At 35.0% G+C, this 24,827-nt stretch overlaps 1 protein-coding gene and 1 non-coding gene across 2 annotated transcripts in view; both read left to right on the plus strand.

Moving 5' to 3' along the window:
• Window positions 1–17,494, plus strand: part of LOC144251997 (DNA polymerase alpha catalytic subunit-like) — a 99,670-nt gene extending 82,176 nt beyond the window's left edge. The window contains 8 exon segments of the mRNA XM_077794593.1: window positions 753–928; window positions 3,738–3,867; window positions 4,352–4,471; window positions 6,549–6,648; window positions 8,419–8,543; window positions 10,881–11,030; window positions 11,457–11,579; window positions 17,453–17,494. Coding sequence (XP_077650719.1) covers window positions 753–928; window positions 3,738–3,867; window positions 4,352–4,471; window positions 6,549–6,648; window positions 8,419–8,543; window positions 10,881–11,030; window positions 11,457–11,579; window positions 17,453–17,494 — 966 coding nt within the window.
• On the plus strand, window positions 7,592–7,724 carry LOC144252007 (small Cajal body-specific RNA 24). Its single transcript, XR_013342851.1, has one exon.
• Window positions 17,495–24,827: the final 7,333 nt, after the last annotated feature.

Below are 24,827 nucleotides of genomic sequence, written 5' to 3' on the forward strand. Positions count from 1 at the left end.
TCTGACTCTTTTAAAGCCTATGTACTTTTTATTCTGCTTGCTTGCTTCACATGTGGAGAGGTTTTGGTCGTCTTTGTATGAAGCACCTTCTTCCTAACCCTGATACTGTTCAGAGATTGAAGTCTTATTTTACCTAAAGCTTACAAATAAAATCAGCATGCTATCTCATCAGAGAACTTAGGAATCTGTCCCTTTTATAATGATCTCTTGAGGATTCTGCTGCTGCTCTCTGCTATCAGAGTTGGGACTCTTACTCTTCTTTTTGTGTTCATATCTTTAAGGTGAAGAGGTTATTATTACTTATTGTAAACATTTGCTTATCTCACCCCTTTTTCCCTTCATACTCCCTTCAGACTTTTCTGAATATGGAATCTTCTCAGTGAGGTATACCCCAACCAGTCTATACCTGTAGGTATAGTCCCCCCAAATTCCTTATCCCTCCTACCCAACTCTACTTTTCCCCTTTGCCAGAAACTTATTAACTCCTAAAACTATATACTTTCTTATTTATGTTATTCATTTAATATATACAATAAAAATAAACTCAGGATTCTTAGTTTTTTGTTTTTTTTTTTACTTTGTTCACTGCCATATCCTTAGAATAGTGTCAATCAGATACATGGTAAATGTTCAAAAATTTTCATTGATAAATGGAAGAATGAGAATTTTATTTTTGTAAATTTTGAGGTCAACCTCAAAGTAGGATAGCATGGAATATTCATGGGACTTGCTTTTTGTCCTCATCTTTGTAGGGCCGGAGTGGATTTGCTGAAAGAAATGCTACCTGTGGCCGAATGATCTGTGATGTGGAAATTTCAGCAAAGGAATTGATTCATTTCAAAAGCTACCATTTGTATGAACTTGTTCAACAGATTCTGAAAATGGAAAGGGTTGCAATTCCAATGGAAAATGTACAAAATATGTACAGGTATGATCCCAGATTCTTTAGAATCTGTCTATCTTGAAATTAGCAATAGAAGGATGCCACTACTATCCTTAAGCTATAGGGACCTGTGCCATGGTACCATGGAACAGAACATTGTCTTTATGTCAGCACCACCGTGTCCATTACTTCATAATTTGAACTAGTTTACTTCTTGAATTATTCTAATTTGATCTGTTTATGTCCATCTCCTTCACATTTTTTAACACTACCTTGATGTTTCCTATTGGTAATTTGGAAATTGATATGAATTTAGAGTTTGATACTTCTTTCACTTAATTTTTAAATATTTTTTAGTTGTTGATGTACCTTTATTATTTATTTATTTATTTACATGTGGTGCTGAGGATCGAACCCAGTGCCTCACATATGCTAGGCAAGTGCTCTGCCACTGAGCCACAACCCCAGCCCCATTATTTCACATAATTAATGAGATATTTTGGAAATACAAAAAACTGAGCAATCACTAAGCCATTTAGAGATATTACTTGCTTGTTTTTAAAGTAAGGTTTCTGCTACTTCTCTAGCTATTTTTTCATGTTTTCCTACCTGTTTCTCCAGAGTTCTTGGACTACTGCTCTCTTTTGACTTTGTATCCTCTCCAAGTAATCTCATTGTCTTGAAAATTTAAATACCATATGGGGGCTGATGCTCCTCTCTGTGTTTATTCAGTTTTGAATTTTCCCCTACATTTCAGATTCATGTATTCACTTGATGTTTAATATGAACCTTTAGTTTGTTCAGAACTGAGCTCTGATCTTCTCCCATTGTCTTTCTGTAGTCTTCCCTTACTAAATTAATGATACCTCTATTTTTTCATTACCATTGTAAGCCTTCAGTCATCTTCTCCCCTAAACCTCTGAGGCTTCCTTGGTTCCTCTCTCTGATATCCTACAGTAGATCCATTAGGTAATTCTATCAGCTCTTCTAAATATATCTAGATCTGACAACATCTTTTCACCTCCATTGACCCTACCCTGGTTTAGGCCACCATCCCCTTCCCCCTGAATTGAAGCTGTCTTAGTCTGTTTTCTGTTGTTTATAATGCAGTACCACAGACTGGGAAAATTATAAAGAAAGGAGATTTATTTTGACTTATGGTTCTGAAGGTCTAAGCTTGAGGAGCTGCATCTAATGATGATCCTCTTATTGTCAGAGACCTGAGGTGGTACAGTGTATCACCTGGTGAGAGGCAGAGAGTGAATGTGTGTATCCTTAGCTTTCTTTTTTCTCTTCTTATAAAGCTACCTGCATTCAATCATGGGGGCTCAAAGCCCCCACTTTAAATACTTTAGTATTTAAGTTTCTACCCTCATAATATTTCACAGTGGGGATTAAATTCCAACATGAGTTTCAGAGCGATAAACCATATTCAAACTGTAGCACTGGGTCTTATATTGCCAGTCTCCTTGGTTTTGCTCTTGCTCCTTCGTGGTTTATTTTTAATCCAGGATCAAGGTTATCCTGCTGAAATTAAAGTCAGCTCAAAATCTCCCATTGACTGTTCATTTGGAGTAAAACTGGATTTTATTTTGGCTTATGAGGTCCTATGCACTGTATCTCTATGCTGTTGACTGAATTCTGCTCTCACTATCATTCTCTCTCATTCAGCCATATTTATGTACTTCCAGGTCCTGAAACTACCATATATGAAGTAAGCATATATTGCATGTTTACTGTGCACTAGGCACTGTCTATAACCAGCTCAGAGCATTGGAATGCTCTTCTGACTACCTGGATTGCTCTTCCCTCAGATACCTTTCCATAAGGCTTGCTCCTGTGTTAGTCAGCTTTCTATGCTGTAACAAAATTTCCTGAGAAGAGCAACTCAAGGGAAGATTTATTTTGGCTCACAATTTTAGAGGTTTCATCTGTAGTTGGTTGACTCTGTTGTTGCATTTAGGCTTGTGCATTTAAGCACTGTTGGATTCAGTGCTTGCTTGGGGTAGTTGTTATATGATAATGAGTCTAAATGCAGAACATGGTGGGGAACACATGGGGAGGAGAGAGTGAAAGAGAAAGAGAAGTATACCCTCAAGGGCATCCCCCCACTAGGACCACTTCTTAAAATGTTTCTGCCACCTCCCAAACCCATCATGGATGAATCATGCTATAATCGTTATAATCCAGCTACCTCCCAAAGGCCCCACCTCTGAACAGTACTGTACTGGGGACTAAGCTTTCAACACATGAGCTTTTGGGGATCATTTCAGGTCTAAATCATAACACTTGTTCACCACTTCCAGGTCTTTATTTTCAATGAAGTTTTCTCTGGTTCTCTAACTAAAAGTTCAATCTCTGTTCTTGATATTTTATACTGTCTTTGGGGCTTAACTTTTTCTCTTTAACACTTTGCATTATATAATATACTACATATTTAATTTATTTTTATTTTTTAAACTCTTGTCTTCCCCATGAGGATTTAAACTCCACGAGGATAGGACTTCCTGTCCATTTTGGGTATAGCCAGTGCCTAGTGCATAGTAAACATGCAATATATGCTTGTTTCATAGAATGAATGAAAGGATTCAGTGATTTTCAGGTATGCAGTTATTAACACATATGAATTTTTTTGTGGAATTTTTTTGTGCTTAGAGAAGGGCACTGGGATCAGTGGTATAAATGAATTCCTAATTACATACCAACCTTCTTTTAAATTGTTTCCAAAGGCAAGGTGCTGTTGCTCTGAAGTTACTTACACCAAAAATTCCTTGGAAGATTTTATGAAGTTCTGATTATAGTTATTGTTTCTTTTAATTACTTGATTCTGTTTCATTCTTACATTTCTGTACAGTGAATCTTCTCATCTGTTGTACCTGTTGGAACACACCTGGAAAGATGCCAGGTTCATTTTGCAGATCATGTGTGAGCTAAATATTCTTCCATTAGCATTGCAGATCACTAACATCGCTGGAAACATTATGGTAAACCTAACTTAGAAAGGGGGAAAGAGCATTTCCTGTTGGATTCAGTGCTTGCTTGGGGTAGTTGTTATATGATTATGAGTCTAAATGCATGCTTATAAAATGAGTAACTTGGATTCTGAAAGCTGGGCATCTTTTGTAAAAGGAAAAACTGGTTGGGAGAAGGGGAGGAATGCCAGGTGCAGTGTGCTGAAATTTGGGTGAACATAAGGATCATCTCTCTAACATCTGGATGTGTCTGGTGGAATGGTCCTTTTGGGAGTAAGGAAATAGCCAAGTTGTTAATAATTTAAGCTGTCTCTTTTATAATACTTAAAGAAAATGTTAGAAATAATTTACTACTTTCCCCCCAAAAAAAGCAGCCTTTATTTTAGTAGTAGTTTTGAAGGAGGTATCTTGATAAAATTAAAATTAACTAACTCAAAGTTGTTTTTGTTTGTTGTGATTTGGAGCTCAAATTGTAAAAAGAATTTCTATTTAATAGTCCAGGACACTGATGGGTGGACGATCTGAGCGTAATGAGTTCTTGTTGCTTCATGCATTTTACAAAAACAACTATATCGTGCCTGACAAGCATATTTTCAGAAAGCCTCAGCAAAAAATGGTGGGTCCAAAATTACGTAGTATTTTGCTTTTCTTATTCCTCCTTTTTAATTACCTAGATAGCTTTTTTTAAAAAATTGCTGCAATAACATCTGCCTCTATAATAATCCCCTGTGTACTAGAAATCATGTCAATTTTGTTCCAGTGGGTTTGTGTGGTTTCCTTCTCTACTTTTTTTCTGTACAGACAAAATTATTTGTGAAATATGAAATTCTTAAAGGTGGAATTAGACCTTTTTGGTAGATAGCTACACATGGAAAATGTTTTGTCACTTAACCACTATCCAAAGCTTAATGTCAATTAAACCTTTAATTTCCTTAAACCAGTGAGCTTTTATTTTTATGTTGCATTTTTTCTGTACAGGTTTAATATCTGTAATCTAAAATGTTTGAAACGGGAAGCGTTTCAGATTTTGATTTTTTTCCAGATTTTGGAATATTTGCATTTTTGTAATGAGGTATCTTGGGGATGTGATTGAAGTCTAAACACAAAATTGTTTTATGCCTTATATAACATCCTGTAGTAATTTTATACCATATTTTTAGTGTACCTGTGTTTTGACTGTACCCTGTTACATGAAGTGGGGATTTTGTACTTGAATAAGGCATCATGTTGGTACTCAAAATGCTTCATATTTTTTTAAATATATTTTTTAGTTATACATTGACACAATATCTTTATTTTGTTTATTTTTATATGGTGCTGATGATCGAACCCAGGATCTCTCACGTGCGAGGCAAGCGCTCCACCACTGAGCCACAACCCCAGCCCCTGTTTCATATTTTTGAGCACTTCAGATTTTAGATTTTCAGATTGGGGATACTCGGTTTGAACTAGTATGATTATGAACACTACAATCAGGTTTCTGAAGTGGCCTCCATCATATTGGGGCTAAAACTTTAGCTACTGTTCTATCTATTGATGGTAAATGATACAGAATGGAAATTTAATGTTGAAAGTGTGATTAAGGTGGCTGGGGATGTGGCTCAAGTGATAGCACGCTTGCCTGGCATGCATGCAGCCCGGGTTCGATCCTCAGTACCACAAACAAACAGAAATGTTGTGTCCGCCGAAAACTAAAAAATAAATATTAAAATCCTCTCTCACTCTCACTCTCTCTTTAAAAAAAAGTGTGATTAAAGTTCTTGTATTTGCTTGTTTTATGAACCTTACCAAAATTAATAGTGAATATTAATTTAGAACTATTTAATTTATCCAGAAGCATTAAATGTGGGCCATTAGTAAACTACACAGGAATGGATTTTCATTATGTGGACATAGTTATTTTAAAGTGTCCATATTAACAATGAGAGTGAGCCAGGCATCGTGGCATGTGCCTATAGTCCCTGTGCTACTTGGGAGGACACAGGAGAATTCACTTGAACTTAGGCATTTGAAGTCACCCTAGGCAGCGTAGCAAAATCCCATCTAAAAAAAAAGCTGGGGTGTATTGGTGCATGCCTATAATCCCAGTGGCTCAGGAGGCTGAGACAGGAGAATCATGAATTCAAAGACAGCCTTTGACAGCATTGGCAAGGCACTAAGCAACTCAGTGAGACCCTGTCTCTAAATAAAATACAAAATAGGGCTGGGGGTGTGGCTCAGTGGTTGAGTGCTCCTGAGTTCAATCCCTGGTACCACCTACCCTCCTCCAAAAAAAAAAAGAGAGAGAGAACAATAATACCTATGTGAAATACTGTAGTTTTTTTTTACATCATGAATATTAGAGTGATGAATTTAATAGGACCCGTTTACAATTACAAATTCTGTATAATATGAAAAGTTGTATTTTTAATAATCATGAATTAAAAATATGAACTTTCTATGAGTTCAGAAATATTTAAAATAGAACTTGCATAGATTCTGAGATATAGCATTGCTTAGGAAACTACCATGCTTGGCATTCATTTTGATTCATGAACATATTACAATAATTGCATTTTCCCATAGGTAGGACCACTAACTAAAAATAATGTTGGTTAAAACTAAGTACTATTATTGAAAAAGAGAGAATGGTAAGACTTCCTAATTAAGTAATTAATTGCTGGCTGATTAAGTTATCTTTCATTTGACATTAGAGAGATGAAGATGAAGAAATTGATGGAGATACCAATAAATACAAGAAAGGGCGGAAGAAAGCAGCTTATGCTGGAGGCTTGGTTTTGGACCCCAAAGTTGGTAAGATGAGACCTTGGATTGGTTTACTCTGGGCGTTAAGGGTTTTTTTTCAGGTATAGCTAGACCTGTATTGGATCTTAGAAGTCAGCAAGTAGATAAAAATAAGATCATAATGATCTTATTTTTATCTTGTATGTTGTGCAAATCTTGTTTGCCAGTCAGCTAATATGGAATTAATGTGGATTTTTCTGCTATTCTAATATAATTTTTATTTATATAATTTTTACATATCTTGAAATACTGTTTTTTTTTTTTTTACTTTTTCTAACCACTTAAAAATGTTTCTTAGCTTATGAATGATACAGAAATAGGCAGTTAGCTGTGTTTGGTTTGTGCATGCTTTGCCAACCCCTGGTCCGGTGTAGAAGCTATGTGTCCTGCAATGGGAGTACCTCTCCCTTCTTCCCTCCATTCTGTGAGGGTAGGTTCTGCCTCTGCCAGTATGCTAGGACCAATTCATTTGGCCAACAGAGTTAAATACAGATAATAGCCACAAAATCGAATTTTAACAGGAGAATAACTTTTCCTTGTCAAGAGTGGCAAAGATAGTGTTTTGTGGTAGAGCTAGAAAGGATCTTATTTTTAAGCCGTTTTGACCATTTTTAAGTGTACAGTTCAATAGCAGTGTTACACATATTCACATTGTTGGACATAATGTGAATTTTATCAAGTAATTCACTCTTGAGTAGGAGACATTTTTGACAAAATTGGATGTATTATTGGTTGGAGTCACATGGAACAGTAATACTTTGGTGTTACATTTGGACTTGAATGCTGACTATGTGATCTTGTGTTGCCTGTTGAACATCTATAAGACTCGTTTTCTTCTTCTGTAAAATGGATATAAGAATAATCTACTATAGAGGGATTTAAGGAATAAATAGAATTGTTTGACACAGGGTAAGCTGTCAATAATATATGTTTATGGTTATTGTCTTAATACTGGACATTTATTATTTTTATTCAGTTTCTTCTCAAAGTGAAGGAAACTCTTTGTAAATGTCCTAGAGAAATATAGTAGCTTTCTTTTCACCTTTTGTAAGCAAAAAGGGTGGATCGTTCCACTACTGACATTCATATAAATATTTCTTATCTGGTTTTCAGCACAGTTCATGTACAGGTAAATGGGCTACCCATTTTATTGTTTGAAGGTGTGTTTGTAAATATATATATATAATGATGGTGAAGCTGGGAGTGGATATCCACACACTTACTGGTGGTTTTTTTTTGTTTTTTTTTTTTAAGAGAGAGAATTTTTTAATATTTATTTTTTAGTTTTCGGTGGACACAACATCTTTTATTTTATTTTTATGTGGTGCTGAGGATCCAACCCAGCGCCCCGTGCATGCCAGGCGAGTGCACTACTGCTTGAGCCACATCTCCAGCCCCTGGTGTTGGGTGGGAAGGAATGCTTGCTTGAGGGAGAATTTGGCAACATTCTTTTGGAAGTAGATATGATCTCTCTCCAAAATAATTGGCCCTGAGTGGTGTTTTCCCATAATAATGGTATATTTGGGGACTGTTGGGGAAGGACTGGTTCAAGCTGGTTTCATGGGGAGACAGAATGTTTTCATCAATCTTTTGTGATCTGGGCTTTCACTCTAATCCAATCATTTTATGGTGTGATAGTCCACTTCTGTCTCTTTTGTCTGCTTTATAGTGCTGGAGAGTAAATGGTTTCTATTACACTTTTTAATAGAGTACTTCTAATATGTTTTGACAGTGTTTTTCTTTAGACTTTTTTGACATTATGTGACCTTTTTATTTCAGGTTTTTATGATAAGTTTATTTTGCTGCTGGACTTCAACAGTTTATACCCTTCCATCATTCAGGAATTTAACATTTGTTTTACAACAGTGCAAAGCGTTGCTTCAGAGACACAGAAAGTTACAGAGGTTTGTATTTAACTGGGGTCTCTTGAAATTAGGATTAAATGTATTGCTTAAAGGAGGAGGAGAACCAAAGGAGTTAGTGTTGTAGTTTTTCTTTTTCTTCTTTATGCCTTTATTTTTATGTGGTGCCAGGGATCAAACCCAGTGCCTCACGCATGCTAGGCAAGCACTCTACCACTGAGCCACAACCCCAGTCCCTGTAGTATTTCTTCTTAAAGGATATATTAATTATGTCCTTAGTTATCAAAAAGAGAGGTTGTCCAGAAAGAGATAAACTGCTTCAGTATCTTTTTAAAAGTAGTGTTATTGAGGTGTAATTCACACACATTACAATCCACATAGCAGTCCTGGCGTTTAGATTATTCAGTTTGTAATCATTACTATGTTCATCTTTAGGACATTTTTATTATTTCCCAAGGAAACATTTTACTATCATATCCCACCCCCCATTCCTCCCAGCTCTAGGGAATCACTAAACTTCCTGCCTATATAGATTTGTGTATTCTGGACATTTCATATGAATGGAATCATACAACATGTGATCTTTTGTATCTTACTTTGCACATTATTTTCAAGGTCCATCTGTGTTGTAACATGTATTGATACTTCTATTTTTTCTTTTATACCTCCTGTTTGCTTTCCTTCCTTCTTTCCTTTGTCCTCCTTTCCTTCCTTCCTTCTCTTTTTTCATAGCAGAAGATGCCTATTTGCCCTCTAGCTTCTTAATTTACATGTTTTTTAGTTCCAGCCACCTGCCCAGGAGCTGTTTTTTCATTTCCAATTCCATATTCCCAAAAAAGAGAATCTAATAGGCTTGCCTAGGTCAGTGAGCACCTCTGGTCCTATCACTTGTGACCGCAGGAGTGGGTTCACAGAGTACAAATCTGGCTGTTAAAGATGAATCTTTCTATGGAACTAGAGGATAATCTTACAGAGGTGGTATTGGGTAGACAACCTCCCAAATAGTGACTGACTTTGATTAATGTTCTTTGGGCTTTGTCCTACTACTGTACCAGCACGTGGTAATTATCATTATCCAGCCCTTTTCCCCAACTGCTGACCAGCAGTGTTTTGTTTATTTGAGCTTTTCAATTTGGATTTTGGATATATAACAGAATCCTTTCAGAGTAGAAGGACTTTAGAAGTCACCTAAGAAGTATACATGTAGCTATTAATGGATTCTGTATCATTTTCATGTACTATATTTTATCTTCAGATCAGTTAGTGTCACATAGGTAGTGATGGTGAAGCTGGGAGTGGATTGCAAATTTTTTGACTCCAGATTGTTTCAAGTTTACTTTTCATTTGACTTTCATAGTTGCTGTAAATAAATTGGAATGTGTAGCAAGATCTTTTTAATAGGTCTGCTATCATCATGTGCTATATTGGAAAACAATAGGTCCCTGTTACTTTTCTAAGAGTGTTCATTTACAGATATTGATCTTTATAAAATTAGATACTTTGTAAAGGCTGGCTTATCAAATGGCATTGACTTGACATACTTTAAGCTAAGAGGTTTATTTTAAATTTTGTACCTTTGAAAGGGCAAATGCATCTGGCTTTTCTTTGTAGCCTGTTAATAGAATTAATGGAGACTTGAGAAAAATGGTCTAATTCTTTCCCTGCTTTTTCCTGCTGTAAATTTTAATATAAGAAGACTGCTGGTTGCTTTTTGAAAATATTGCTATTCTTCTACCAATTGTAAAGCAATTTATAGGTAAAAAGTATAACATCAGTGCTAAGGAATATATTTGTATTAATTTTTAGAAATGTCATGGCCTATTTAAATGTGCTTCAAATTCTTAAAAGAAATTTGCTAGTTTAGTATTTAGCTTTTTATTTTTAGTCTAAAACATTTACAATAATTGTTATGATTCTCCTTAGTTTTAAATTTCTATAGCATTTTGTTTGGTCGTACAAATGCTTTAAAATGGTAGTTTAGCTGCTGGTTATTTTTTTAAAATCCTAGAAGTCTGTCTGAGCGTTTGTATTTTAAAAGCAATTTCCCCAAACATGTTGCTCCTCAATCTTGTTGAAGAGGATGGTAGCATGTGTAAAAACCCATCCCTTTAAATGAAATCAAAATTTGTGAGTAACTACAGGGGTGGGAGATATTGGGAATGACAGGCGGATAGAACACGGGTGGGAGGAAGGTGGTAGTGGGAAGGGCCATGGTCTGCAATCTGTTCAACTCTTTCTTAGGGAACGTTAATCTTTACTCATATAAGAAAGAAGCTTTTAAAGATGTGATCATGGGGTAAAGTGCCTACCAAATATTATTTTAGAATTTTATTTTACTGAAGTTTTACTCTCTGAAAATTTCTGTTGTGTGTTTATCAGGATGGAGAACAAGAACAGATCCCTGAGTTGCCAGATCCAAGCTTAGAAATGGGCATTTTGCCCAGAGAAATCCGGAAACTGGTAGAACCGAGAAAACAAGTCAAACAGCTAATGAAACAGCAAGATTTAAACCCAGATCTTGTTCTTCAGGTATATTTTTTCACTAAGAGACGTATGAATGAAAATTTCAGCTTTTACAATTTGATTATTTAGGAATAGTATATAATAGTACAAACACTCAAGATGCTATGGGCAAGCACATGTGCTTATTTTATTTGTGGGTAAGTTGCCATTCAAAAACACTAGACTGCCTCAGAATAGGAGGTACTTCTATCTGCAATGGATGTATCTGTGCAAGATCTTTCTGAATTCTGGAAACTTTGGAGTCTATATATGCTTGCTTCCAGGAGGTTAGGGCATCATAGACCTTGGAAGACAGAGTATTTTAAGGGCTCTTTTTATTTCAGGGATATTGAGGGGTTCTTTTTCTCATTGGTGATCTAGAAAGATACCTAATGTAATTCTTAAGCATCTGCACATATTGTTGTTTGTCTTTCGTCCTTGTGTGGCCTGCAGTATGACATTCAACAGAAGGCTTTGAAGCTCACAGCAAACAGTATGTACGGTTGCCTGGGATTTTCCTACAGCAGATTTTACGCCAAACCACTGGCTGCCTTGGTGACATACAAAGGAAGAGAGGTAAATCACGTAATCATATTCACATCTCTAAATATTAGAGTATTTTTAACTATATATTTTGTAGTGTGGGAGAGACAAGTTTGCTCCCTAGTTATCTAGATTTAAATACCCACTTTTTAGAAAAAGTTTAAGACATAGGCATTTAAATAAAAATTTATTCATTCATGGGTGGGGGGTAATTATTGAACATCTATGTGCCAAACTTTGTTCTAGTCACTGGGGATAGAGAATTAAGCAAGAATATAGGTCTCTGTTATTGCAAAGCTTGTATTCTTCCTAGGATGATGGGGGCAGGGAGACATGTTTTTGAGGCCTGGGCGATTATGAAGAAGATACTTTGGTTAAACAAACAGTAATTAAATGAATACACAAACATTAAAAAACTAAGATATTAGGACAGAAGTAAATGCTCTGCAGATAATTAAAACAGGGCAGTGGCCTAGAGAATGTTTATATGACTAGTTTAGATTGGTCAGGTTAGGCCTTTTTTGAAGAGGAAACATAAGGGAGCTAGTTTTTGGTACCGAGTTTAACTATCGGTATTTGTGAGGGAAAGGTTGGAGTCAAGAGGAAAGCCAATGTAGCCTTTTACTAAAGGATTAAGAGTTCCATCTTGTATGTGTTGCCTTTGAGATGAGTAATAGATCTCCAGGCATATTAAGTAGGCAGTTAATTGGGTGTGTAAATTCAGAATTCCAGGAGTATGTCAGGCTGGCTTTATGTGGATGGAGAGTATCTGCTTTACAATGATAGACCAGATACCAAACACATTTTAGGTACTATGACTTTATGAACACTATAAACTTCATCTGTTTAGTACTATGTACATGATTATTTTTGATTTGTAAAAGAATAGTTATGGTAAATATTAAATTCATTTGACTCCATTAAACTGCTATTTCCTGTCAGTGAATGTAAGACTACTCATTCTTTTTTTTTAAAGAGAGAGTGAGAGAGGAGAGAGAGAAAGAGAGAGAGAGAGAGAGAGAGAGAGAGAGAGAGAGAGAGAGAATTTTTAATATTTATTTTTTTATTTTTTTAGTTCTCGGCAGACACAACATCTTTGTTGGTATGTCGTGCTGAGGATCGAACCCGGGCCGCACGCATGCCAGACGAGCGCGCTACCGCTTGAGCCACATCCCCAGCCAAGACCACTCATTCTTAAAGGTGGTAGATAGTGGTTCTGGGTAGAATGCTTGTATTGGGGTCTGGGCATGGAATACTCTAGAGCAGGGTTTGGCAAACTATGCCCTGCTGGGCCAAATCTAGCCTGCCGTCTATTTTTGTAAATGAGATTTTATTGAAACAGAGCCAAGATCATTCATTTATGTATCATCGGTGACTGCTTTTATGTGGTAATAGCAGAGTTGAGTAGTTAAGATAGAATCTTGAGGCTTAGCATAGACAGCTTTTACAATGTTGAGGTAAGTTCCTGTTATCCCTAGTTTTTCTAATGTTTTGAACATAAAGAGATGCTGTACTTTGTTAAATGCTTTTTCTGCATACACCATGGAGTATTACGCAGCACTAAAAAATGACAAAATCATGGAATTTGCAGGGAAATGGATGGCACTAGAGCAGATTATGCTAAGTGAAGCTAGCCAATCCCTAAAAAACAAATGCCAAATGTCTTCTTTGATATAATGAGAGCAACTAAGAACAGAGTAGGGAGGAAGAGCAGGAGGAAAAGATTAACATTAAACAGAGACATGAGGTGGGAGGGAAAGAGAGAGAAAAGGGATATTGCATGGAAATGGAAGGAGACCCTCATTGTTATACAAAATTACATATAAGAGGTTGTGAGGGGAATGGAAAAATAAACAAGGAGAGAAATGAATTACAGTAGATGGTGTAGAGAGAGAAGATGGGAGGGGAGGGGAGGGGGGGTAGTTGAGGATAGGAAAGGTAGCAGAATACAACAGTCACTAATATGACATTATGTAAAAATGTGGATGTGTAACCGATGTGATTCTGCAATCTGTATTTGGGGTAAAAATGGGAGTTCATAACCCACTTGAATCTAATGTATGAAATATGATACATCAAGAGCTTTGTAATGTTTTGAACAACCAATAAAAAAAAAGATAGAATCTTGCATGGTCAGCAAAGCCTAAATAATTTGCTGTTTGGCACTTTCAGAAAAAAAAGTTTTCTGACCCCTGCTTTAGAGTCTATATCAGCTCTATCCAGTAGGATTTGAAGGTAATGAAACGTTGTCTATCTGTACTATCCAATACAATTGTCTCTAGCCATGAAACCTGTAGCACTAACTGACTGAAGAACTGGAATTTTTAGATTTATTTAATTATAATTAAAATGAACTTAAATAGCTGCATGTGACTAGTGCTACTTTATTGGATAGTGCATATCTAATTATTATGAAACAAACATCAGGATGTTTAGAGTCATTCTTTTGTTGGCAGCACTGTCTTGGCTTAGGGCACAGCAAGGAAGGGCAAAGCTTTTATTGAATGCCAGTGATATGTTAGAACCTATTGGCATTGTTTTATAAAAACCACTAAGAGTCTTTTGACATGGGTATTAATGTCCCCTTTTGCAGAGGAAGCTAAAACCCCAAAGAGGTAAAGGATAACAAGTAGCTATTTTGAATTTGAATCATGTCTTTCTGATTATCTTTTATGGAATTAGGTCTATCTCCTCCATATCAGAACATCTTTCATGACTGTGGTTCTGCTTTATATTCTGCCTCTTAGTTCTAGAAGGTCATCGTTTTTGATATTCATCATAAGACATAGACCTTTTTTTACATTAGAAAGATATAGATGTTTTAGGGACTAGTTGAAGTGAGAGAAGGATGTTTTCAGTTTCTTAGGCTAAGTTTACTTCAAAATTATTTAAATTTTATTTCTGTATATGTATCCAGTGGCTTCTGATAGAATACCATCTTATTTTTATATTTGGAAATGCACTCACTATGCCCCAACTGGGTGATAATACATGGGTTGACTATTGAGATTGGATCAAGGTTACTCTTAAGTTTCTCATGAGAGGCAATAGTTGACAATTTACTCCCTTGGAGAGTGCCTCTTGCTGTTGGGAAATCCCTGTTGTTACATTTTCTGCATTGGCTCAGAAATCCACAAGCTTAAAAGGGCACTGTTGATAATGATAAGCCCCAAATTTGTCCAATAATCTCCCCCACTCCCCTAATCCATTGTATTTTAAGGGCAATATTTTGGTTTAGCTAGATTTTTAATAGGGAGCTTAAGCTCAATTTTTGTTTTTCTGTTATACAAAAATATAACAACAAATTTTTTTAAAATTTTATTTATTTTTTAGTTTTTTTCGGCGGACACAACATCTTTGTTTGTATGTGGTGCTGAGGATCGAACCCGGGCCGCACGCATGCCAGGCGAGCGCGCTACCGCTTGAGCCATATCTCCAGCCCCAACAACAAATTTTTACTAAATAAATCATTTAAAAACCCCTACTCGACTCACTAAAAAACAAAGAATTTCAGACAAATGTATAAATAATCATGTGATTTGAATTCTTTGTTTCTGTCCCTTCCCCCCTTATTCCTTTCAGTAAATCATGATGAATATTGCACCTATGGGAAGTAGGTCTTTAATATGAGGTTAATGAGAAATAATAATTATACAACTCCTCCCTGGAAATATTCTAGAAGATTCAAAGTCCTCTACACAAATTATTTGCTAAGATAAAAATGATTGTTAAAGTATTGATGGTAATTATTAGCAATAGCAGATGGAAATAGTCTATGTGATAATCTCTCTTTGTGTTTGCTAGAATTTTTCATATGTACTGTTAAGGCTGTGATTTTCAAGCATCTCTTAGTTATTAAAGGGATAACAATAGGTAGGATAAAGTGTAAAATGAGAGTCCTTTTAAGGAGATTTTGGAATACTTTCATAACTTATTAAATGTTTTTTTTTTTGGTGATAAGATGAAATGGACAAAAAATAATAACTTGAAGAACTTATTAGTAGTTTGCTTTTAAATTCCTTATATTAAGGTTAGAGCAGAAATTAATTAGAAGGAAACCTGATGGCATACCTTTGCAAAAATAAAAATTTGCATTTGGAGATGGATTAATGCATAGTCTGGGAGTCCTTGAAGTTCCCCCTTCCTTTAATTTTTTAAGCCTATTTTTTGTGTGTTCAGTTTTGTTGGAATCATGCATGTTTGGCTCTGGTGAACTAATAATTTCTGTAATCAAATATATTATGGCTACTTGAGTACTCAGTAATTGCAAATTGTACTTTAAAAATAGGTTTATAATAAAAGTGATAATAGTTGTGTCAAATGGGCATCAATATTGTCTTTTCACAGGTGTGATCTTTCATCCTGAAACTCTCCCATGATTTTTAATTGCTCAGCGGTAGAGGATTAATGATTAAGAAATTGTATGAGAGACCTTACAGTGTGAAAAGTTATTTAAGAATAACGGAAGTTTGTGTTTCCAGAGAATATGGAAACATTGTTTATAGACACTCAAAAGTGAATCACTACAAATACCATCTGTATCTGTATTTGTTCTCAGTGTATTGAGTAGAACATAAAAAAGAAATTGGGTCAGCCTACAGCACTAAGTGGGCATGTATATTTAAACTATAATGAAAACTTATCAGTTGTCAAGTGTCTGGTGTGGTAATTGAAGTGATTGTTCACTAGATGGCTATAGACACCCTAAGATCATTAATCAATTAAGTATTTTATTCTGTGAACAATAGTGAAGGCCATTTAGTGACTTAAATCTGTCCACATTTTAGACTTTTATTATTCATGAAACTATTAATAAAAGGTTAAAATTGTCCAAAAGATTATAATCGTCTAGTCTATTTAGTGTTTAAAATAATGATGATATTTGAATTGCAAGTTTTATTCATGAGACTAATTATTTAACTTATTATAGTAAGCTAATGCTTCTACCAAGTAACTAATATGTCTCTGACCATGGAGGCACAATATACTATTCCCTCAGTCACAGTACTAGAAGCTGATCTAGAGAAAATAAGAAATGATTTTGATATATAATTTTGCTTCTTTGAATTTGTTTTTTTTATTAAGGGATTTAAAACTTACTATATATTTATAAGCATACTCATTGCATAATCCTTAGCATAATGGTTGTATTTGTCTTTATGGAATAATTAGTACTTACTGACATTGGTATTGTTTTATTTCTGCATTCTGTTATTTCTGCACTCTTGAGAAAATTATTTTTGATTTGGATTTCTCATTGCATTTTCAAGTGAGTGTGTGCTCTAATATTTGGGCGTAGAGTCCATGCATTTTCATTTTCCCACCCAGTAAGCTGAAATGAGTCCTTGCCAGCCTGTTTGCCAACTGACTATAGCTTACAGTTGTGCTCAGAAATGAAATTTGTTCATCTAGAAAATGTGTCCAAATTCTTACATGCAAACATTACAATCTTGACTAAGGCTTTCTGGGATCCTCTTGGTGATATGGGAGCACTTATCAGGAGCCTTGGGAATGGAACTGGGACAGAAGGCTCTAGCCTTTGTTGATGTCAGTGGTAAAATAGAATCTTATAATTGTTAAGGGAGTCCTCCATTTTAACCTAGAATGTAGGTGGAGATTTTACTTTTCCAATCTTTTTTTCTTAAAATTAGCCTTTTTCCTTTAAAATTAAAAGTAGTAAAATATTATAGAGACAACTAAAGACCATTTTCTCCGTACCTTCTATCATTTATTTTCTGTCTTCTTCTAAGGTAACTACATTCTCAGGGTTGATTTTGTTGTTCTTCCCTATGTTTTTCTTTTCTTATTTTTTTCCTTTTTGTAAAGTAGGAGTATGTGTGCAGTTTAGTTGCCACAGAGATTGAGTGACCTGAAAGGCCTGAAACACATATTGTCTACCCTTTCAGAAAAAGTTTGCTGGTCCTGGTCTAAAAGATAATCATGTGTAACAGAAGAATAACTCTGGTTTTGAATATTGCCAGGCATAGTTGGTGAAATTGAGGAAATTAAAGGTAGGAAGAAGGAATGAAAACATCTTTTGGACATAAAAAATACAAATTTTGAAATTTACTCATTCTTTGATTGTTGTATGTGAACATCTTATCAATCAAGTACAGCACTAAGGGGAGATCTGCGAATACTGAAAATTTTATGTAACATTTTGTATGTCGTGCCTATGTGTGCATTTTTGGGGAAGAAAGTGCAAAGCATTTAAGAGATTCTCACATACTTGATGTGAAACTGGTAAAGAACTGTTGCTTTATATATATATATATATATATATATATATATATATAAGCCTTAAAAATGTATGCTTTTGTCACCTAAAATAAAGAATTCACAGACCAGACCCATGGAAACCACATGAGTGGTAGGAAAGCAAGTTCTCATTCTGTTTCTAGAATTGTAATAGTCACCATTAAGACCATTTTTTATTTCAACTGGCCTATTAACATTTTGATTTTTTAAATACAAGATTAATGTGAGATTTTTTTTAAAGAATAAAATGAGGGCTTAATATATTTTAGCAGACATATTTTATAAAAGAAAAAGTAATATCCTTTTTCAGTGGTCATAGATTACTTATCATTTTTTTTAATTTACCACTTTTGAAGTTGTTTATAGTATAAAATTCAAGACCAAGGAAACTTCTATTCCCTTTAATTTTTTTTTTACTTGTCAATGGACCTTTATTTATTTATATGCGGTGCTGAGAACTGAACCTAGTGCCCCAGACATGCTAGGCAAATGCTCTACCACTAAGCTACAACCCCAGCTCTATTCCCTTTTTATTGTCATATTTCAGGAACATTTAGATTCTCAATTCTTTGCATTTCTTCAGATCTGATAATGCAGTAGTATTCAGTTTTATTAATTTGTATTCTAATAGCTCAGAATTTGTGGTGATTCAGATGGAATAAGTTGAAGTACTTAGTACAAATTAATAGTTATTTTAGAGGCTTGGTTCTTGTCATATGTCATTAAATTCTATAGAAACAACTTCTGCAGTCAAGTAAGTGGCATTTTAACTGCAGATCATTTATATTGATGAACTTGTACTAAGGAACATCTCCATTTTCTTGTCCATTTGTCTCTATCCTCTCTAAAAATTGATGAGAGTGATGTTGCTAAATATCAAGATGAGAAGAAGAAGCTCCACTTGGGAAACAGCCCATGGAAGTCCAGTCCAGGTTATGATAACTTAGACTTTAAATAATTTGAGAGAAATGCAGTGACCAAAAATTAAATAATGCATACATATTTATTTTTATATATACTTATTGTCATAATGCATAATCATATAATATATATATATATATATATATATATATATATATATATATATAATAGTCTATTATATAAACATATAGTCTTTTATTATAACACTGTATTACATTTATAGAAGTAAATGAATTACACTTAGACCTGATTTGAAGTACTCTTTATACTTGAAACTATTTCTTTCAAAATAGCCAAAACTTTAGACTTGAGACAAATTTAGCATGACCTTATCCTCGTGTCTTAATAGTTGGAAACTAGCACCTCCAAGATGTCTGTAACATTGACCTCTGTGTGTCCTTTAGGGTTTTGGACTTTGAAAGGTCTAAGTTTAGGTGGACATAAAACAGTTGATGTTAGAGACAGCTGGGAAGAGAAAGATAGGCTCAATTCTTATCTTAGATCTCTGTGAAATGGGCTGGGATCTGTGTGCATAAGAGAAGAAAGCTTCATCAAAGACCATTTAGACTTATTTCCCTTGTATTTACTGAAGTTTTTGAATATATTTATCTCATCTGAGCTTGGGGAAATTCAGGCATGGGCCCATTTGCAATGGTGATACATGTCTCTGTCAGAAAAGGAGCAACCCTCCCTCCCACATTATACCACTAGATGTCAGAGGTAGTAGGAGATGGTCCTGGGGTTATGGGTTGTCTTCTCCAATCTTTCAGAATCTTTTGTCAGTACTAACCTTCAAAGTTCTAGGGCCTCCTTTCATTAAGGAAGATGGGATTTCCTCACTCTCAATCTAAATTCTCTCGTGCTCTTCCTCATAGTCACACCACCCTCCCTTCACAGTCACATCTGAGACTTGCTTCCTCTTGCATGCTTAAGGAAAGCAGATGAAGGGGAAGGTCAGAAGTTCTTTTTATAGGCTACTCTCCCTTTGGGTTAGATTACAGTCAAGACTGGAATGGACTCTACAGATGCTAATTTTCCTTTAGGTTGAACAAGGGAGAGAGTGAGTGCCTGTCTGCTTCAGACGTTCTGCTAAATATTGCTGCATCTCTTTGTCCAGAGGACCCTAGTGAAATGTACCATATTAGTATTTTATGTAATTACAGATGTGCCTCAGTCTTTTGTATTTATTAAGTATTGGACTAAAATGACCTCCCCCCAAAAAAAATTCTACATAGAGGCTCATAGTTAAAACTGTAGTAAATTACATGCTGACCTACATCTTGAACAGACATATCACTGATTTTCTAGTATTACAGGACACAGTAAAGTAGATTTGGCATAATTGGGTGCTTTATACGTGTTTAGTACTTAATGTGTAAAGTCATCTTACAAGTTGCTCAGTTCAGAAACCTTACCATTTTTCTTTGACTTTTCTGTTTGTCTCAAATTCATAGCCATCTGCCTCTCTAGATGAATGTGTCTGTATATCAGAATCTAACTTCACCTGGACAGCTCTACTACTGTCTCTCTAGTTCAAGGTACCATCAACTCTTGCCTCAATTATGTCAGTAAAATCCTTAGTGACCTTTGTTTTTGCTCTTTTCCCTTCAGTCTACTCTCAATTCGCTGTTTAGAGTGATCTCATTAAAATGAAAAGTCCCATCTCCTTCTGCAAAATGTCTTTAATACCAAGACCTTGTAAGATTTGGCTTCCTGTTACTTGTCTGACTTTGTCTCTTTCTTGTCTTCTCCATCTTCACTCTGGTCTTTCTGGGCATGCTTCCACCTGGGCCTTTGTGATATCCACTACTTATTTTCACTTCCATATATCTCATACCTCACTTCCTCACCTATTTTCTTGTTTTATTCAGACGTCATCTTTTCAAATGAGGCCTAGCCTGAACACTAGTCTTAAAATTGTAAGTTCTTAACATCTCCTAATTTCCTCACTCTCCTTATTTTCCTTAAATACTTATCTTCTTCTACCACACTATATTTTTCTTTCTAATATTGCGTATTTTCTCCACCATATTCCCTCTGGAGGTATACTTCCTATGCTCAGGGATTTTTGTCTTTCTCTCTAATGCCTAGAAAAACACCTGGTCATAATACATGGCTTAATAAATACTAAATATTAACTGAATCATAATATGTGCTTATTAAATATTTACTGAGATTAAGTGTTTACTGAAATATTTATTAAATATTTACTGAATGAATAAATGAACAAGTGAATGATTGAAAGAAGTGCTAATGCTGGACCTTTTACTGGGCTTTATTTTACTCATCTATGCAGAAGTGCTATATGTTAAAGGAATTGAGATTACTTCTGTGAAATCTTTTTTTAAAATTTTTAAACATTATATAATAATTTTATTGAGATATGATTCACATAAAGTATGCCATACAATTCTCATAAAGTATGACATTCACCACTTTTGAGTATATTTAATTTTACAATCTTTACCAAAGTCCATTTTAGAACATTTTCAAAAGAAGCACTATAATTAATAGCAGTCACTTTCCATTTCTTACTCCGAGCCTCACCAATCCAAGATAATGACCAAACTACCTTTTTTCTCTGCAGATATGTTTGTTCTGGATTTTTGTTGTTGTTGTTGTTCTGGATTTTTATATTGAATCAGAGTGTGTGATCTTTTGTGACTGGCTTCTTTGACTTTACAAGTTTTCAGAGTTCATTCATATTGTAGCATGTATCAATATTTCATTCCGTTTTTTTGGCCAAATAACATTCCATCGCATGGATATATGTTGTTATGATGTCACTTCTCAATATTCAAGTATTCTGGATTATAGACTCTTATCAGATATGATTTGCAAATATTTTCACTGTTTCTTTAAGCTGTCTTTCTCTATCTTGATAGTGTCCTTTGAAGCACAAAAGTTTTTATTTTGATGAACTTAAGTTTGTCTATTTTTATTTTGGTGCCTTTTCTTTTCATTATATCTAAGGAACCATTTCTTAATCTAAGGTCAAGATGTACTGCTGTGTTTTCTTTTTCATCACAAATTTTAGTAATTTGAGTTTTCTTTCTTTCTCTTTGTTAGCTTGGCTAAGGGTTTATCAATTTATTTTTTCAAAAAACCAACTATTTTGTCAATTTTTTTGGATTTTTTGTTGTTGTTTTAGTTTCATTGATTTCAGATATGATTTTAATTATTTTCCTGTCTTTCCTGCTTTTGGTGTTGATTTGTTCTTCTTTTTCTAGGGCTTTGAGGTATAATATTAGGTTATTTATTTGTTGACTTTCTGTTCTTTTAATGAATGAGCTCAGTGCATTGAACTTTCCTCCTAGCGCTACCTTATATTGTCCGAGAGGTTTTGATATGTTGCATCAGTTTTCTCATTTACCTCTAAGTATTTTTTTAATTACATCCCTGATTTCTACTCCTGTATTTTCTTATAAAAGTCTTTAGTTTTAGTTCTTAAATTTAGATCCTCTTTGAATAATTCTTACATAGGGCATGAGGTACACATCCAATTTCATTCTTGATATCAAATTGTTCCAGCATCCTTGGTTTAAAAGACTGTCTCTCTAATCCCCCCAACCCGCTTTGTCTGAGCACCTGTTTTAGTGTTTGTTTGTTTTTTAATCACTTTAACCAAAATACCCGAAAAGAGTAACTGAAGAAAAGCTTATTTGGTGCTGATGGTTTTAGAGGTCTCAACCCACAGATATCCAACTCCTTTGTTCTGGGCCCAAGATGAGGCAGCACATCGCAAGGGAAGGGCCCAGCAGAGGAAAGCTGCTCAGTTTATGGTGGTATCAGGAAGCAGGGAAGGATGATAACAGGGAAGATGCAGCCTTGTGGAACATCTTCAGTGACTCACCTTCTCCAGTCATGCCCCATGTGCCTGCAATTAGCATCTAGCCAATCCCTTCAAAGTAGGATGGACTGATTAGGTTAGAACTTTCTCAATCCAGTCATTTCAGCTCTGAATATCCTTGCATTAACAGCAACTTTCGGGTGACACCTCATATCTAAACTATAGCAGTACCCATGTCAAAATTTAATTTTAAATTTGAGGATTTTGTTCCAGACTCTGTAGAGGGTTTAGTTCTCTTCATTTAAACATTTCAATCAGAAGTGTTGGAGACAGATTGTTTCTTTCCCAGGCTGTGTTTTCATTAATGAGGACCCTTGTAGTAGCAACAATTTTCTGAAAGTCTGTTTACTTGGGGAAAGCTTTCAAGAAAGACACATAATCTAATTCCCTGTTTAATGTTTTACTTGCTTTTGTGAAGTTGTAAATGTCAGAGTCTGTACTTGTGGCTTGCTTTCCCTTTCTTCAGTCTTCTTGTCCCTCCTTGAACTATTTTTAATTCTTATTTTCCTCCAAAGGAGCTTTTTTGAGCCTTAATGGAATTTTAGAGCCAGGGCAATTACTTGCACATTTGCATGGCATAATGTGGGGGGTAAGCACTGCACAAATTTACAACCAAAGCCCTGTTCCGATCAAATATATCCATTGTCAACCAGCTTTCTGGCATGTGCTGTGAAGGTAACCAGGCCAGCTGGCAGTCGTCTTGTGGCTTGAATGCCATGTTGGACCACACAGGTACTTTTTCATCACAGGCTATTAATCTTAGAAGCTGAATTTTTAATCTTAGAAGTTGGAAATTTTTTTGGTGGAGCAGGAAAGTGGAAAATTGATTTTCATTGATGCTGTTCAAAGACTGACAAGCGTTAACTATAGAGTGTACATAATTCAGTTTGTCTGCTTTTTGAAGTCAGTCAACTAAGTAGTAGTGAACCCCTGTGGAGGCTTGTTACCCCTAAAACACAGATGTAAGTTAATCATTCCAATGCCTATAATGTGTGCATATGATCCATACAATTGCTCTCATAATGCCACTTTCCAATTAGCATAATGTACTTTTTATGCTCTTTTTTAAGACGTATTTCAGTTGGATAATAAATATAAAATTTCTTTAGAATTGTAAAATAGAGTGATCAGTTATCCTGGGATTGCTTTGGAGGACATAATGTATCAGCTTTATGTACCTGCTGAGTGCTAGGAAGTATGCTGCTCCATCAATGTAGTAACCTTCTTGACAGTTCTTAACCAAACATTTATATGTAAAATATCTTACTTTTGTGATTGTCTTTGGGTCTTTTTCCTGATTTCCTTCCCTTCAGGTTAGTAAATGATTGAACTTAGCCAAACACTAATTATCAGAAACTTCATTCTTCCATGGATTCAGTAATCTTCAAGGAAAGTCTCCAGCATGTCCTCCATGCTGTAATTGCTGCTGGCAGTGCAAAGATGAAGACAGTCCCAGTTTTGTCCAGCGACTAGACATTACAAAGTCATATTGTTTGTAATTAGTAATTCCATCAACAAAAGCAATCTCACATAGCATATGGTATACTGAGAACATGTAATAGTCAACTGTTCATTAAAACAAACAAAACTTAGTACCTACTATGTGCTAATGGAGTTTGGCTTCTTTTTTCACCTATACGTTGAATTTTTTATTATTATATTTAAAATGGATCTGCACAAAATTAGTATCAGTACTTAAATTGCTTTTTTTAATTAACAAACATAAAAATAAAAGGAAAGCCTATACTTCAAATTATTTCTATATTTTCTAATCTCCACTTCTGTTTAATGGTTCAGGGATCATGCTTTAAATGTTTGTATTTGATCTTGGCCTGTGCACCATGCAATAGATGTTTATTTGCCTTACCTCTGGGATGATACTCACCTACATGTTTTTGCAGTTATAGATGGGTGTATGTGAGGTGATAAATATTTTTAACAGAATCTTGGTATGGAAACCTATTTTTAGTTTATAAGAATGGACAGGATACTCAGAATAAGGAAAAGGATAGTTAAACATTTGACTTAGGCATTCTTATTTGAGAAGGCAGAGGCATTTTGTCCTTTTAATTACTGAAACAATTGGAAATGTGGCTAAGGCTGAGAATATAACTACTATTAGACTTTGTGTTGATGCCACTGATCACTGCTGAGGTAGATTTTCATTATATTGACTCCAGTCATATACATTCTTTGGAAATCTCTTCCTTTCTTCCCCCAAAGCTTGTCAGAATGAGTGACTTTTTGTTAAC

The sequence above is a fragment of the Urocitellus parryii genome, unplaced genomic scaffold, assembly GCF_045843805.1.
Source record: "Urocitellus parryii isolate mUroPar1 unplaced genomic scaffold, mUroPar1.hap1 Scaffold_35, whole genome shotgun sequence".
Taxonomy (NCBI): Eukaryota; Metazoa; Chordata; class Mammalia; order Rodentia; family Sciuridae; genus Urocitellus; species Urocitellus parryii.